Source organism: Neodiprion virginianus, unplaced genomic scaffold (genome assembly GCF_021901495.1).
Source record: "Neodiprion virginianus isolate iyNeoVirg1 unplaced genomic scaffold, iyNeoVirg1.1 ptg000042l, whole genome shotgun sequence".
NCBI lineage: Eukaryota > Metazoa > Arthropoda > Insecta > Hymenoptera > Diprionidae > Neodiprion > Neodiprion virginianus.
The window spans coordinates 260,521-280,028 of NW_025804445.1; the positions used below are offsets into that span (position 1 = coordinate 260,521).

Here is a 19,508-nt window from a genome sequence, read left to right on the forward strand (position 1 = left end):
ATTAATTTTTAAAAATTAAAAATATGAAATTAAATAAATAATCATTTATCTATCTGTATGTTTTCTTAAAAGTTCATAATAAGTTCTAATCCATTGTATAAATGTTCCAAACTACAATTCATTAAGTTAATTAAATGGCATTTTCTCAATGAATAATATTTTTATCTTAATTAATATGTGAGCAAATAATTAAAAAATATATAGGATTTTTCTAATAATTATATATAATTTTGCAAAATTTAATTAATGTAAAAAAAAAAATATTTTTTATAATTTCTCTTTTTTTAAGAGTAAATTAAAAATTATAATATATATATATATATATATACACACATAATTAATAAATAAATTTAATTTTCAATTTATATAAATTATAATTTATAAAAAATTTTAATAAAAGAAATTTTAATTTCATAAATAAATTTACAATTTATCGCCTAAATTCAGCCATTTTATCAAATATTGAATAAATGACCATTTTCAACTAATCACAAAAACATCGGCACATTATATTTTATATTTGGAATCTGATCAGGAATATTAGGACTATCTTCTAGAATAATCATTCGTATAGAACTAGGAACACCTTCATCATTTATTGGTGATGACCAAATTTATAACATAATTGTAACATCTCATGCATTCTTAATAATTTTTTTTATAGTTATACCCATTATAATTGGAGGATTTGGAAATTGACTAATTCCTCTAATACTAGGAGCACCTGATATAGCTTTTCCCCGAATAAATAATATAAGATTTTGACTATTACCACCATCATTAATTTTATTAATTTCAAGAAGATTAGTAGATTCAGGAACAGGTACAGGTTGAACAATTTACCCCCCATTATCAAGTAATCTTGGACACTCAGGACCCTCTGTTGATTATACAATTTTTTCTTTACATATAGCAGGAATTTCATCAATTCTTGGAGCAATTAATTTTATTTCTACAATAATTAATATACGACCAAAAGGAATAAGATTTGAACAAATACCTTTATTCGTCCGAGCAGTAAAACTAACAGCTATTCTACTTTTATTATCTCTTCCAGTTCTAGCAGGAGCAATTACAATATTATTAACAGATCGAAATATAAATACAACTTTTTTTGACCCTTCAGGAGGAGGAGACCCAATCTTATACCAACACTTATTTTGATTTTTTGGACACCCAGAAGTTTATATTTTAATTTTACCAGCCTTCGGAATAATTTCTCATATTATTTCACAAAAATCAGGAAAAAAAGAAACATTTGGAACTCTTGGAATAATCTATGCAATAATAACAATTGGATTATTAGGATTTGTAGTTTGAGCACATCATATATTTACTGTAGGTATAGATGTTGATACACGGGCTTACTTTACCGCTGCTACAATAATTATTGCAATCCCTACTGGTATTAAAATTTTTAGATGATTAGCAACTCTATATGGATCTAAAATAAATTTTAGATCATCAATACTATGAACATTAGGATTTATTTTTCTATTCACAATAGGAGGATTAACAGGAATTATACTTTCTAACTCTTCAATCGATATTATTCTACATGATACATATTATGTTGTAGCACATTTTCATTATGTTTTATCTATAGGAGCAGTGTTTGGAATTATAGCAGGATTTATTTACTGATACCCATTATTTACTGGAATAACATTAAATATAAAATGATTAAAAATTCAATTTACTATTATATTTTTAGGAGTAAATATAACCTTTTTCCCTCAACATTTTTTAGGACTAAATGGAATACCACGCCGATACTCTGATTACCCAGATGCATTTACAATATGAAATATTATTTCAACAATTGGATCAATTATTTCTTTTATTAGAGTACTATACCTAATTTTTATTATTTGAGAAAGAATATCAACACAACGACAAATTATATTTATAGAAATTACAAATTCATCTATTGAATGAAAACAAAAATTTCCCCCTTCAGATCATAGATATGAAGAAGTTCCAAAAATAACAAAAAAATTCTATTATGGCAGAAAAATGCATTGGATTTAAACCCCATAAATAAAGTTTTAAACTTTTTTTAGAAAATGATAACCTGATCAAGAATAAATTTTCAAAATGCTAATTCACCTATTATAGAACAATTAATCTTTTTTCATGATTATACTATAATTATCTTAATCTTAATTACAATATCAATTTTATACTTAATATTAACTATAATATTAAATAAATTTACTAATAAAAACCTTTTAAATAAACAAAATATTGAAATTATTTGAACAATAACTCCTTCAATATTATTAATCTTTATTGCTTTACCATCAATTCATCTACTATACTTAACAGATGAAATTAATAAACCCCTAATTACAATTAAAACAATCGGACATCAATGATACTGAAGATATGAATACTCAGACTTCAAAAATATTGAATTTGACTCTTATATAAATAAATCAATTAATAAAAATTCTTTCCGTTTATTAGATGTAGATAATAACACAATTATTCCCTTAAATACACAAATTCGTATAATTATTAGATCAAATGATGTAATTCACCCATGAACAATCCCTAGACTAGGGAAAAAAATTGATGCAATTCCAGGACGATTAAATCAAATTAGATTATTAATTAAACGACCAGGATTAATATTTGGACAATGCTCAGAAATTTGTGGAGCCAATCATAGATTTATACCAATTGTTATAGAAAGAATTCCAATAAACTATTTTTTAAAATGAATTAATTCATTTTAATTCATTAAGTGGCTGAAAAGCAAGCAATGATCTCTTAAATCATTTTATAATATATTAGCAAATATTCTTAATGAAAAGAATTAATTTATTAAAATAATAGTTAGTCAAACTATAAATATTAGAAAATTCTAATATTCTTTTATTCCACAGATATATCCTATAAATTGATTATTTTTATTTACAATTTTTACTATTCTTTTTACTACAATTATTATTATAGCATATTTTAGAAAAAAGAATTTTTTTTAAAAAAAATTCGATAAATTTTTTAAGAAAAAAAAATTTGGTTTCTGAAAATGATAATAAATTTATTTTCAATTTTCGATCCAACTTCAACATTTTTTCCTAACCTAAACTTAAATTGATCAAGAACATTAATTGGAACCTTCCTATTTCCATCAACAACTTTTTGACTAATTATATCACGAAAAAATATTTTATGATGAAAATCAATATATATAATTCATTCAGAAGTAAAAATTTTATTAGGTAATTTTAAAATTAACAGAACATTAATTTTTTCATCTTTATTTTTATTTATTTTATTTAATAATTTTATAGGTCTTTTTCCTTATATTTTTACTAGAACTAGACATTTATCAAATAGAATTACATTATCATTATCTTTATGATTAAGACTCATACTATTTGGATGATTTAAAAATATAAATCATATATTTACTCATCTTGTTCCTCAAAACACACCAAATGCATTAATACCTTTTATAGTATTAATTGAATCAATCAGAAATTTAATTCGTCCATTAACACTTGCGGTACGATTAACGGCAAATATTATTGCAGGCCATTTACTAATAACCTTATTAAGAAGAATCGGAACAAAAATTAATATATTATCATCATCTCTTTTAGTAGTTAGACAAATTTCTTTACTAATTTTAGAATTCGCTGTTTTGTTACGTTCCGAGAGGAACGTTTCGAGTCGACTCTGATTCGCCGCGTGATTTAAATTGTTCTCCTGACTTACGTAGTTGGTGTATGTAAATCTCGGGAATCCGCTGATCAGCTCCTCAGATCTTCTCGTTCAACTCGCCTACAATTCTGAGAGTTTGTTAGGTAGGGCTCGTGCCAACCATCACTATGCGTGATTGAAATAATTATTTATGACAACACTTGGGTTAATTACACATTGATTAACGGTCTCCTTCTAGTTCTCGATGGTAGGTTTACAATCGTGGTACAGATTGGTGTTAATCACTATCGCAGTGACAAACTGTTAACAAGTCTCGAAGGTTCTGAATGACTTATAATGATTTTATTCTAGGATTTCGGTAGAGGTCTGATCTGTTCTCTATGATGTCTGAAGTTCTTCTCTTCATTCTGTTTTTGGGAAGTTTGACTTAGAGGGAAAATAGGAGGAGTTCAAAAGGAGTCGCGGTTTCTCGCGGGTCTCGGATGATTGGTTGAGGATGATGAAAAAATTGGGGGTAAGGTTTCTGGTTCGTGCGTGGGATCTCGGTGGTGGATTGGCGCGAGGTGGTTGGTTAAGAGAAGCAAGCGGCGAAGCGCTGACTGGTCTTGTTTTTGTTAAAATAAGGGCGCTATCCTGAATTCTGGGAATAGGGGTTTCTTTCTCTGTGAGCTATCCGTGATTTATCTTCCCTCGTTTCCGGTGTTTTGTCTTTTTGGTTATCTTAACTGTTGCAGGTTTATTAGTTTGGGTTATTACGGTTGAATGGGAAAAAATATATATATAACATGTATGTTATGAATTTGACTGATGAAATAACGGTTAATCTAGCGTGTGAGGACTGTTGATATAAGAATTTGGACGTTGTGATGGTAACTAAGTGCGTTGGTATTAATCTACGACTATCGGTAAGAGCACGTGGGGCTCTCTTATGGTAACTGCACGCTGGTCAGGTAGAGCGCAGAGAGGGCGCCGCCGTGGATACCGGCTGGCACGTAACAGTTTCAATTATTCAAGCTTATGTTTTTATAGTACTAATCACTCTATACTCTAGAGAAGTAAACTAATAATGTCAAATAAAAATATACCTTTTCCTCAACACCCATTTCATTTGGTTAACTACCGGCCATGACCTTTATTAGGATCATTAGCTGTAATAATTATACTTTTAGGTTCTATTAAATGATTCAATTTAAAATTAAAAAATATATTAATGTTAGGAATTCTAATCACCATTTTAATTATAATTCAATGATGACGAGACATCATTCGAGAAAGAACCTATCAAGGATTACATACATCAAATGTAATAATAGGAATAAAATTAGGAATAATTTTATTCATTGTTTCAGAAATTTTTTTCTTTTTATCTTTTTTTTGAGCTTTTTTTCATAGATCTCTATCACCTTCAATTGAAATTGAGAGAATATGACCTCCTAAAAATATTACACCATTTAACCCTTATGATATTCCTTTATTAAATACAATTATTTTAGTTTCTTCAGGAGCTACAATTACACGAGCCCACCATAGACTAATAAATAATATAAAAAAAGAAACACTAAAAAGAATATTATTAACAATCATTCTAGGCATTACTTTCTCAATATTACAATGATATGAATATTTAGAAGCACCATTCACAATAGCAGATTCAGTTTATGGATCAACTTTCTTTATTGCTACAGGATTCCATGGAATTCATGTATTAATTGGCACAACATTTATTATAATTAACTTTTTTCGAATATATTTAAATCATTATTCTAATTTTCATCACTTTGGGTTTGAAGCAGCAGCATGATACTGACATTTTGTAGATGTAATTTGACTTTTCCTTTATATTTCTATTTACTGGTGAAGAACATACTAATATATTTATATAATGTAACTTAAGTATAATTGATTTCCAATCAATAAGTCTAACAAAATTTAGTATAAATAATTAAATTAATATTTAATACCTTAATAATAATTATAATAATTACTATTATTATATTAACTATTTCAATAATCTTATCAAAAAAAACATTTTATGAATTAGAAAAAAATTCACCATTTGAGTGTGGATTTGATCCAAAAGGATACCCACGTATATCATTTTCTATTCGTTTTTTTTTAATTGCAGTTATTTTTTTAATTTTCGATGTAGAAGTAACATTAATATTACCAATAATTATAACATTAACAATTTCAAATATAAAAATTTGACTACTTATAGTGTCATACTTTATTTTAATTTTATTATTAGGATTATATTATGAATGAAAATTTGGAGCACTAAACTGAATTTAAACCTACAAAGTTGAAATAAAATTTATATTCAGTTTCGGCCTGAAATTATAGTTATTTATTAATAACTCTACTTTATAGGGCAATAGTTAAATATAACATTTGATCTGCATTGAAAAATTATTAATATCAATTAATTTACCTTAAATAATTTATATTAAATTAATTGAAGCCAAAAAGAGGCTTATTATTGTTAATAATAAAAATGAATAAAAATTCCAATTAAATAGAAATATAAAATAAAAAAGCTTCTAACTTTTTATTAAATGATTAAAATTCATTTATATTTCTAATTTATATAGTTTATAAAAACATTACATTTTCATTGTAAAAATAAATTATTTAATTTTATAAATTAAATGTTTAAAGATTTAAATAAATCATCATATTATCTTCAATAATATACTTTAAATTTTAAGCTATTTAAACATTTATAATATAAAGAAATAATAAAAAAATAAAAAAGCAAATAATAAAAATAAATTTAAAACATTATTAAAATAAAAAATTAATAAATCTATAAATATATAAAAATTATTTATAAAAATTATAATTATTCTTCTTTCATAAAATTCTAATCAATTTTGATTAAAATTTAATGTTAATTCTTTGTTTATGAATATAATATTTTTAATTAAACCATAAGTAGAAATAACAGGTAAAAACCATATTATTCTAAAAAATAACTTTAAAAAATAAAACTTTAACTTAAACATTTTAACATTTAAATAATAAACAAAAAATCCAAATAATATACCTAAAAAAATAATTAAAATTGGTAAAATTTTTATATAAAAAGGCAAAATAATGACATATCTATAAGGAAAAATTAATCAACTAAATATAGAACCCCCTAAAATTACTATCAATATCATAAAATATATTGAATTATTTATATAAACATCATAATCATTTAAATAATTTGATCTAATTATATTATATCAACCTAATATAGAAAAATAAATCAAACGAAAAGTATAAGAAACAGTTAAAAAAGTTGAAATAAAAAAAATAAATATAATAAATATGTTATAATTTAATATTAAAACTATTTCTAAAATTATATCCTTAGAATAAAATCCAGCTAAAAAAGGAAATCCACATAAAGATAAATTAGAAAAATGAAAACAAATAGAAGTAAAGGGTATTTGATTAAATATTGAACCTAATAAACGGATATCTTGAAAATTATTCAATCCATGAATAAAAACTCCTGAACATATAAATAATAATGCTTTAAAAAATGCATGTATTAAAAGATGGAAAAAAGCTAAAAACTTAAATCCTAAAAATAAAATTCTTATTATTAAACCTAATTGACTTGAAGTTGATAAAGCAATAATTTTTTTTAAATCAAATTCAAAATTTGCGTTTAATCCAGATATAAATATAGTTAATCTAGATAATAATAAAAATATAATAATAAAATTCTCTCTATTAAATAAATTTTCAAATCGAATTAATAAATAAACCCCAGCCGTTACTAAGGTAGAAGAATGAACTAATGAAGATACAGGAGTAGGAGCGGCTATTGCTGCAGGGAGTCAAGAAGAAAAAGGAATTTGAGCACTTTTAGTAAATGAAGCAATCAAAATTATTAAAGTAATTACTATTATAAAAGAATTATATTTTAAAACATCTATATAATAATAAAAATTTCAACCCCCAAAATTTATTATTCAAGAAATTGATAATAATAAAAAAATATCACCAATACGATTAGAAATAACAGTTAATATCCCAGCATTAAAAGACTTAAAATTTTGATAATAGATTACTAAACAATAAGAAATCAAACCTAACCCATCTCAACCTAATAAAATACTAATTAAATTTGGACTAACAATTATTAATATCATTGATACAACAAATAAAATTACCAATATAATAAATCGATTCAAATTTAAATCATTTATTATATAAGAATTTCTATATAAAATTACCAAAGAAAAAATAAATAAAACTGTTCTTATAAAGATTAATGATATCCAATCAAATAAAAATGTTATTACTACACAAGAAGAATTAATTTCAATTAAATTATACTCAACAAAATAAACTAAATCATATAATAAAAAATAAATACTTAATATAAATAAAAATAATCTAATAAAAAAAATTTTAATAAAGCTAAATAAACAAATATTTAATATAAAAATAATTTAAAAACTAAATTTAATTTTCTTTGATACCACAAATCAATATTTTAAATAAACTATTAAAATTAATTTATATTCAAACAATAAAAAATTCTCTATTTAAAATAATTAAATTTAAAGGAATTCAATGTAATATTAATAAAATATACTCACGAACATTACCTTGAGAAAATGAATAAAAAAAATAATTTATTTTACCATGTTGAGTAAAAGAATATAAATATAGTGTGTAACAAGCTCTAAAAAAAGATAAAAAAATGATTAATAAAAAAATTATTTTACTTCATATAATTAATCTATTGATTAATATAATTTCACCTATTAAATTTAAAGAAGGAGGAGCTGCTATATTTGAAGAACATAATAAAAATCATTATAAACATATTCTAGGCATATAATTTATTAAACCTTTATTAATAAATAATCTCCGACTTCTTAAACGTTCATAAATAATATTTACTACACAAAATAAACCTGAAGAACATAAACCATGAGAAATTATTAACAAATAAGAACCATAAATTCCCCATCTTATTAAAGTTAATAAACCAGATAATATTATTATTATATGAGCAATTGAAGAATAAGCAATTAAAGATTTTAAATCAACTTGAAATATTCTAATTAAACTAATATAAATTCCTCCTATTATTCTTAAAACAATCAAATAAACATTTAAAAAAAATACCTATATTAATTAAATATATATAAACTCGTAATAAACCATATCCCCCTAACTTCAATATAATAGCAGCTAAAATTATTGACCCACAAACAGGGGCTTCTACATGAGCTTTAGGCAATCATAAATGTATAAAAAAAATTGGTAACTTTACTAAAAAAGCAAAAATCAAAAATACAAATAAATAAAAAGAATAAACTTGAAATAAATTTTCTACAGAAAAAATATAATTTAAATTTTTAAATTCAAAAAATAAATAAATAATTCTTAATAATAAAGGTAAAGAAGCAAATAAAGTATAAAATAATAAATGAATGCCTGCTTGAACCCGATCCAATTGATTACCTCAACCTAAAATTAAACAAAAAGTAGGGATTAATCTACATTCAAAAAAAAGATAAAATAAAAATAAATTATTTACAGTAAACGTCAAAAATAAAAATAAAATTAAAAAAAATATCAATAAAATAAAATAATTTAAAAAAATTTTTAATTCATAAATAAAATATCTTGATATAATTATTAATGCTCCAATTCATAAAGTTAATAAAACTAAACCAAAAGATAAATTATCACACCCCAAAAAAATATTTATACTCTTAAATTCAAATCTATAATTTCCAGAAAATATAAAAAGAAATCTTAAAAAAAATAAATTAAACTGAAAAAATCAAAAATTATTTTTAGAAACTATAATTAAAAACAATAAATAAAAATAAAACTTTATCATTAAAAAATATTTAAAACTTGAAAATAATCATTACCATGTAAACGAATTATATAAATCAAAACAGATAAACCCAAAACCCCTTCACAAACTCTAAAAATTAAAAAAATTATAATAAAATACATCTCTAATATATATATTTAAAAATAAAATTAATATTAAATATAACATTAAAATAATAAATTCAATTCTTAATAAAACTATCAATAAATGAAAACGATTTAATCTTAAACTTAAAAATCTAATTAAAAATATAAAATAAACAAAATAATAAAAATCTATTAAAATAATAAACTATATATATATACAGGGTGTCCCTAAATTGAGGGACACGGACCAGCGAGCGTGATACCTGACTGAAATGCAACCGAGAATTTCTTTACCGGAAGGTCGTCCGACGCATAGTTTTTGAATTATAAGCGATAGCGTTAGGCCAATCAGAGTGCACCATTTCATCTGGATTTGCCGCCACGGAAATTGCTGTTTTGTTCGCTGAGTGAATTATTATTATTCGGTTACAAAGTAAATATCGGCACCTCCCCTCACTCGCTGTTGTACCCCTTCTCGAGCGCTGACCTCGGTATTGTTGCCGCGGCACACGCTGCCGGCCGCACACCCACGGACGCACACTCGTGTGTGTGAAAACAAGCGAATGCCCAGCTCCACAATACTACGAAACACACATACACGAGTGAAAATAAAAATAAATCTCGAAATAAATCAGCGGATTTAAGATGTAATGTTATAAAACACTTCCAATCATCGATGTATGCATAAAACTAGAGATTTTAGATGATTGATATGCCGTTAGGGTTCATAATTAGTCATTCAATCAATCTGAATTATGCTTTCCGAACATTTTTTGTGTCTTTGCAACATAACTTTTCCACTAGTTTGAAATTCATCATTGACATCCGATTTTTCAATAATGCGAGGGAACAACAACTCGCTGAATTGACGTGTCAATAGGTTTGTAAATCAATTACAATTCACCTGAGTTAACACAAAATAACTGAGTAAATGAGAATTCACTGAATCACTAAAAATGATAACTGAAATCATGAGAATTATTTGAGATATAACTGAATTAGGAAGAGTTGTAATAAGTCAAGTTACTTTGAATAACTTTAGATTCGTGCCAAAATTTTATGTTTAAAGAGAAAAATAATTAAATTCAAATAAAAAAGTAATTTTAAATCAAGAAGAAGAAAATTTTCAAATACCTGAATTCAAATGAAGCAATTTGAATTTAATAAATCTATCCGAATTTGAGGAGAAATAATAATTATTATTTGGACCAGAAAAATGAAGTCGAATTACATGAATAAATTCAATTAATTCAACTCAAAAAATATGGTGTCATTCAAATTCCAAGTTATTTCCTCGTCGATTCAATGCGGGTCTGGAGTGGCAAGTAACGTTGAAATTGTTGAGATCAATGCTAGTGATGGCCACTTATTTGAGAATAATCGATGTATTGATTAATCGATTTCAACAAAATAATCGGACACGGCTCGATTGAATTGGTAAAGATTAATCGATTTGGTAAATTTCTGCGTGTAGTCTTAATATCAGAAGAGATATTTTGATAATTCATAGTCTTATTCAAAATATTTTTAAGTTTGATAAATTTTCAGTAATTAATACTTAAACCACATACATCGATACTGTATTGCATCGTTCGTATGAGTAAACAAGCGGCTTAAGGCTGACCGTGAGCCAGCCCTCGAACTTCCCGTTTTCACACTGCAAATTCAAGGTTCATGGAACAAATAAATATTAATATCCAATTCCAATTTTCCAACTACGAATTCAGAGTCGTGATTGACGATTCAAAAGCCCTCGCATATCATATTACATAAAAAAATATTACGATTGTTTTTATTTTGAACCACTAATAATGGATCGACCATCATAAATTTTAGAAATCTGACCTTGGATCGGTCACTGATGACCGGAAAAATCTCCACTCACACATTTCTACCAAAATCCGAATATTTTAAGATTTTGTTTCACCATGTGAGTTCGCCATTTCGAATTTTTCAAATCTAACCCCAGATTCGTGATCAGCGACCCCAAAATCCTCATGGTATCAATTTTCATTCAAATCCGTGAATCCATTCTCAATAATATGTAAATTTCCTTTTTTAAAAATTACCTCAATCAAAGACCTATCCGATGAGGGGGGATGCCAACAAGATTTTTCATAAAAAAAAAAAACTTCTAAACATCGAATTTAAAATCGAAAAGCGATGAGTCTCAGTATCCTTTCGTGCTTTTGCTGCCTATTTTGCGACAAAAAATGTATTTTATAGCCAGACAAATCAATGCTCGAATTAAATGGGATTTCGTAATTTCGACAATGCTTCATTTTACCTGGAAACATCTTTTCTTATACCCGGACATTGCCAAATTTTCGAAAGAAATTTCGATTATGTAGACAGAGAGAAGCATTTTAGCGCACAATATCCTTTCACGGCAAAGAAGGAATGAATTCAAAGACACGAAAATTTAGATAAACCAACTGAGTGATAAGTGAGTCATACCATACATTATTTCACTGAATAAATTATTGATTATTCGGAAAAGGTTAATTTTGCTAAATTCATGTTACATACTAGATTTATTCGCACTGTTTTCGGCAACACTCAATTGTTCCATAAATCAGTTTACGGCGCTACAAATGTTATTGGATAAAAAAAAATTCTCATGTTCTTCCCATTCGAAGTCACAAAAAATCGATGTACTCCAATTCCAGAAACATAATTTCAATCACGTTCCATGATTCTGTGTTATTATTACTAGGAAATGAGAAACATCGTACGGCACTCTGTTTTGTTTTCGGTATTGACAACTAATCGTTCCATTCAGTGTTGATTTGCGGTTTCGAAAAATGCGGCTTTTCGCTTGTTACTGGGGCAGCGATTTCTCCTGCAACATTCGACCAGCTGACCGATAACTTTTCGACCGACGTCCGGAGTAGCCGTTGTCGTTACCTTCTAAGTCATGCTCTACACGGAAGAATTCAACGGATTCACTTCCGCTGATCGTAGTGGCCAAGCGATCGGCGTCTACGGCGTATCTTATACCTGTCCTGAAATCTGTCATTCACAAATTACCATGATCAACGAATATCTCTGCTCTACGTTTAAGCAGACGATTATTCAGCAGATCTGGAAGCTTGATTTTCAGAAACTTCAGGTAAGTTTTTTAATACCATCTTGCGCGTAAAAAGCAGAGACCAATCTGTCGTACGAATAACCCCGCATTGATTGAATTTATAATCAACCCATAATGCTCGCTGAATCATTGATTGGTCAAATATTTCATATGAATTTTTCCGAACAGTCATAAAACAGGTCTCCACTTATGAAGTTCAAAATCAAGTCAATGTGATGATAGCAATTTATGTCTGTATTGAAGAATTATTAAGCAAGCTTTCCAGCTCGTCATCCAACATGCTGCAAAAACACATTGATAAATCCATCGAACTTGATGGCTCGACTTACGAACATTGCGTGGATTTCATTTAGCCCAGTGATAAACGTTGTGGACGTTTAACATTCAAACCAGATCGAAATTCTACTTATGTGCAAACAAGATATGAAACATGAACAGCGGTTCCGCTTTATGCTGCTGTAATGCGTTGTCGCAAGAATTTATTCTCTCCGCATGGTCTGACCCATACAGTGATCGAACCTTTGCTAAGAATGGAAGACTAACTGATTAAACCCAGATTATTCAGAAATAATTCTTCGAGTACTACTTTCCGGGTAACTAAAAATCTCAAATGAAGCTGATTGACCGCGAATTCAAAGTTGCAATGCACAGAAAAAAGAAGAATGGAAAATTCACAGTTTTTTATGTAACGTAGCGCTTCGAAAGCAACTTGAAAAATCAAAGTTTCAGGTGTAAATTTTACATTTTCTGTCGAAATTACATATTAAAAATGTGAAATTACATTTGTAACTGTAAGAATTCATTTTTAAAATTGAATTCATAAAAATGTTATCTAAAACTGTAATTTTTCCAGTTTTATTTACGAAGCGCCACTTACAATTGCAATTTTTCCATTTTTTCCGTGTAGTTACTCATTATTCAGATCATAGATTAACGACTTTCAGACATTTTCAATATTATGCTGCTGAAATAAGTTCAGTCTTTCGTTTTCAATCGAATTCTATTTTACACCCGTTGTGTACGGAAAGTAATACGGTTGCATAGCAACTCGAGAGTCAATTGTTATAAACAACGCGCTTTGACTGGCAACTGGCAGATTTTGCTCATATTGTCTTCAGCATCGCTCGAGTACAATTGTCTTTGCCATGGATTTTTCAAATCGCGAGATGTACGATATGGTGCTGATGATGGGAAGGTGTGACAACGTTGCGGGGGACGCAGCTCGCGAATACGCGGACCGGTATCCGTTGAGGCGGCATCCGTCTGCGAAGGTCTTCCGCCGCTTGGAGCGAAGCCTGTGCGAAACTGGCAGCTTCGTCCCGGATCGTTCTAACGCTGGACGTCCGAGATCCAGACGGACGGTCCAGTTTGAAGAACGTATCCTCGACAATGTTGACAGGGCGCCTACTAAAAGCACTCGGGGTTTGGCCGCGGAACACGAGACTGATAAGTCAAGCGTACACCGGGTCTTGCGAACTCACGAGCTGAAACCATTTCACTCGCAAAAGGTTCAAGCACTGCACGGTCCAGACCGTGTGGCAAGAACCGCTTTTTGCGAGTGGATATTGGAGCAGCATGAAGCAGACCCGATGTTCGTATTTAACATCTTATTTACGGATGAGTCGAATTTCGATCGCGACGGGGTTTTCAACAGCCATAATATCCATCATTGGGCAGAAGAAAACCCGCACAATGTTCGGGAATCAAGCCACCAAGTTCGCTGGAGTATCAACGTGTGGTGCGGCATGCTTGGCGATGAGTTGGTAAGCTTGTTTGATAATGCATGGAAACAGATATAATTTGCTACAGTTTTATTGCTTGACTTCGAAAAATTTCTTTAAAGATGTGTTTTACTGCTTTTGATGAAAATAACTTTGTTGAATCACTACAGTCAAGATATTTTATCAATAATTATAATATTTGTGCAATCAGTGATAGAGCAAGGATTATCGTTTAATTATGCAATCACACAATACGGGGTAATTTTTGACACAGATTGGCCCCTGCGTTCTACCGGCAAGATTGAATGGAAACTCGTACCACGAGTTTCTTGAAAATCAGCTTCCGGAACTGCTGGAGGACGTTCCGCTTGATCGCCGAGCCGCCCTGACTTTTCAGCATGATGGTGCTCCAGCGCATTTCAGTGCGCGTACGCGTCAGTATCTCAACGAACGGTTTCCGGGGAGGTGGATAGGCCGTGGGGGTCCCATCGCCTGGCCACCGCGATCACCTGACCTGAACCCTCTGGATTATTGTCTATGGGGGTTGATCAAAGAATTCGTGTACAAGGACCCACCGAATTCTTTGCAAGCTCTGGAGGCTAAAATCGTGGAAGCGACAGCGACGGTGACTCCGGAAATCGTTCATGGAGCGATGGAAAATTTAGTTAGGCGCTGCAGGCTTTGCATCGAAGTAGGTGGCGGCCATTTCGAGAACCTGCAGCCCCTGTAACGAGTCGTCACACTGACCCGATCAAAAACGGCACTTTTCAGAGCCACCAAATAATTTCGCAAAGAACGATTAGTTGTCAATACCGAAAACAAAACAGAGTGCCGTACGATGTTTCTCATTTCCTAGTAATAATAACACAGAATCATGGAACGTGATTGAAATTATGTTTCTGGAATTGGAGTACATCGATTTTTTGTGACTTCGAATGGGAAGAACATGAGAATTTTTTTTTATCCAATAACATTTGTAGCGCCGTAAACTGATTTATGGAACAATTGAGTGTTGCCGAAAACAGTGCGAATAAATCTAGTATGTAACATGAATTTAGCAAAATTAACCTTTTCCGAATAATCAATAATTTATTCAGTGAAATAATGTATGGTATGACTCACTTATCACTCAGTTGGTTTATCTAAATTTTCGTGTCTTTGAATTCATTCCTTCTTTGCCGTGAAAGGATATTGTGCGCTAAAATGCTTCTCTCTGTCTACATAATCGAAATTTCTTTCGAAAATTTGGCAATGTCCGGGTATAAGAAAAGATGTTTCCAGGTAAAATGAAGCATTGTCGAAATTACGAAATCCCATTTAATTCGAGCATTGATTTGTCTGGCTATAAAATACATTTTTTGTCGCAAAATAGGCAGCAAAAGCACGAAAGGATACTGAGACTCATCGCTTTTCGATTTTAAATTCGATGTTTAGAAGTTTTTTTTTTTTATGAAAAATCTTGTTGGCATCCCCCCTCATCGGATAGGTCTTTGATTGAGGTAATTTTTAAAAAAGGAAATTTACATATTATTGAGAATGGATTCACGGATTTGAATGAAAATTGATACCATGAGGATTTTGGGGTCGCTGATCACGAATCTGGGGTTAGATTTGAAAAATTCGAAATGGCGAACTCACATGGTGAAACAAAATCTTAAAATATTCGGATTTTGGTAGAAATGTGTGAGTGGAGATTTTTCCGGTCATCAGTGACCGATCCAAGGTCAGATTTCTAAAATTTATGATGGTCGATCCATTATTAGTGGTTCAAAATAAAAACAATCGTAATATTTTTTTATGTAATATGATATGCGAGGGCTTTTGAATCGTCAATCACGACTCTGAATTCGTAGTTGGAAAATTGGAATTGGATATTAATATTTATTTGTTCCATGAACCTTGAATTTGCAGTGTGAAAACGGGAAGTTCGAGGGCTGGCTCACGGTCAGCCTTAAGCCGCTTGTTTACTCATACGAACGATGCAATACAGTATCGATGTATGTGGTTTAAGTATTAATTACTGAAAATTTATCAAACTTAAAAATATTTTGAATAAGACTATGAATTATCAAAATATCTCTTCTGATATTAAGACTACACGCAGAAATTTACCAAATCGATTAATCTTTACCAATTCAATCGAGCCGTGTCCGATTATTTTGTTGAAATCGATTAATCAATACATCGATTATTCTCAAATAAGTGGCCATCACTAGCATTGATCTCAACAATTTCAACGTTACTTGCCACTCCAGACCCGCATTGAATCGACGAGGAAATAACTTGGAATTTGAATGACACCATATTTTTTGAGTTGAATTAATTGAATTTATTCATGTAATTCGACTTCATTTTTCTGGTCCAAATAATAATTATTATTTCTCCTCAAATTCGGATAGATTTATTAAATTCAAATTGCTTCATTTGAATTCAGGTATTTGAAAATTTTCTTCTTCTTGATTTAAAATTACTTTTTTATTTGAATTTAATTATTTTTCTCTTTAAACATAAAATTTTGGCACGAATCTAAAGTTATTCAAAGTAACTTGACTTATTACAACTCTTCCTAATTCAGTTATATCTCAAATAATTCTCATGATTTCAGTTATCATTTTTAGTGATTCAGTGAATTCTCATTTACTCAGTTATTTTGTGTTAACTCAGGTGAATTGTAATTGATTTACAAACCTATTGACACGTCAATTCAGCGAGTTGTTGTTCCCTCGCATTATTGAAAAATCGGATGTCAATGATGAATTTCAAACTAGTGGAAAAGTTATGTTGCAAAGACACAAAAAATGTTCGGAAAGCATAATTCAGATTGATTGAATGACTAATTATGAACCCTAACGGCATATCAATCATCTAAAATCTCTAGTTTTATGCATACATCGATGATTGGAAGTGTTTTATAACATTACATCTTAAATCCGCTGATTTATTTCGAGATTTATTTTTATTTTCACTCGTGTATGTGTGTTTCGTAGTATTGTGGAGCTGGGCATTCGCTTGTTTTCACACACACGAGTGTGCGTCCGTGGGTGTGCGGCCGGCAGCGTGTGCCGCGGCAACAATACCGAGGTCAGCGCTCGAGAAGGGGTACAACAGCGAGTGAGGGGAGGTGCCGATATTTACTTTGTAACCGAATAATAATAATTCACTCAGCGAACAAAACAGCAATTTCCGTGGCGGCAAATCCAGATGAAATGGTGCACTCTGATTGGCCTAACGCTATCGCTTATAATTCAAAAACTATGCGTCGGACGACCTTCCGGTAAAGAAATTCTCGGTTGCATTTCAGTCAGGTATCACGCTCGCTGGTCCGTGTCCCTCAATTTAGGGACACCCTGTATATATATATATATATATATATAATTTCAAAAAAAAGAGAAACTTTCCTATCATTAATCTCCAAAATTAATATTTTATTAAACTATTTTTTGGAATTTTAATATTAAATATAAGTTTTAATAGTTTATTTAAAATATTGATTTTGTAAATCAAAGAAAAAATTTTTTTTTAAAACTAATTAATATAAATTTATTTTAATTGATTGATTATAAAAATTTTCATACTACTTATATTAATTAATACTATAATAATATATTTAACAAAAACCCCATTTACAATAGGATTAATTTTACTAATCCAAACATCTTCAATTTCTGTAACATCAGGAATATTAAATATAAGATTTTGATACTCATATATAATTTTTTTAATTTTTTTGGGAAGATTATTATTAATTTTATTTATGTATCAAGATTAATCTCAAACGTAAAATTTCTTTTTAATAAATGAATAATAATAAACATTATCATAATTATTTTAATATTAATATTAGTAATTAATTATAATAAAAGAAATTTTACGTTTGAAGATACAATAAAATTATCTTATATTGAATTAAATAGAAATATATTAACTAAAATATCATTAAACAAATTATTTAATAAACCAAATTATATTATTTCATTCATAATAATAAATTATTTATTTATTACATTAATTATTGTTGTAAAAATTTCTAATATCAATTTAGGATCTTTACGGAAAACTTTATAATGCTACCTTTACGTTTAAAAAATAGTTTATTAAAAATTATAAATGGATCATTAGTAGATTTACCAACACCATCAAATATTACAACAATATGAAATTTTGGTTCATTATTAGGATTATGTTTAATAACCCAACTAATTACAGGTATTTTTTTAGCTATACATTACACACCTAATATTCAAATAGCATTTGATAGAATTATCCATATTTACCGAAATATTAATAATGGTTGAATAATCAAAAATTTACATGCAAATGGTGCTTCAATATTTTTTATCTGTATATACTTACATATTGGACGAGGAATATTTTTTGGATCATTCAACCTTAAACCAACTTGAATTACAGGAACAACAATATTATTATTAACTATAGCAACCGCATTTTTAGGATACGTATTACCTTGAGGACAAATATCTTTTTGAGGAGCTACTGTAATTACTAACCTTCTCTCAGCAATTCCATATTTAGGAGAATTCTTAGTACAATGATTATGAGGAGGATTTTCTATTAATAATGCTACACTAACACGATTTTTTACTCTTCATTTTATTATTCCCTTTATTATTATTATAATAACAATTATTCATTTAATATTTCTACATAACACAGGATCAAGAAACCCTTTAGGAACTAATAGTGATATTGATAAAATGTCATTTCAACCTTATTTTTTATTAAAAGACATTGTAGGATTTATTTTAATATACTTTATCTTAATTTATATTATTTTAATAAATCCTAATATATTAAGAGACCCAGATAATTTTACCCCTGCTAATCCTATAATTACTCCTCCTCATATTAAACCTGAATGATATTTTTTATTTGCATATGCAATCCTACGATCTATCCCTAATAAATTAGGAGGTGTAATTCTTCTTCTAATGTCTATTTTAATATTATTAATTATACCTTTTTATAAAATAATAAATTTCAAAGGATTAAATTTTTACCCATTTAGACAATTTATATTTTGAATATTTATTAGAATTGTATTAATATTAACATGA

General features: G+C 28.5%; 1 protein-coding gene and 2 pseudogenes across 1 annotated transcript; 2 read left to right on the forward strand and 1 right to left on the reverse strand.

Annotated features, from left to right (window-relative positions):
- Positions 1–480: 480 nt before the first annotated feature.
- On the forward strand, positions 481–2,175 carry LOC124309807 (cytochrome c oxidase subunit 1-like; annotated as a pseudogene).
- A 4,486-nt stretch (positions 2,176–6,661) lies between these two features.
- LOC124309801 (NADH-ubiquinone oxidoreductase chain 5-like) lies at positions 6,662–8,078 on the reverse strand (annotated as a pseudogene).
- Positions 8,079–18,488: 10,410 nt separating this feature from the next.
- On the forward strand, positions 18,489–19,395 carry LOC124309800 (cytochrome b-like). Its single transcript, XM_046773552.1, is given in 1 exon segment — positions 18,489–19,395. A coding segment is annotated over 1 exon segment (816 nt). The 5' UTR covers positions 18,489–18,497; the 3' UTR covers positions 19,314–19,395.
- Positions 19,396–19,508: the final 113 nt, after the last annotated feature.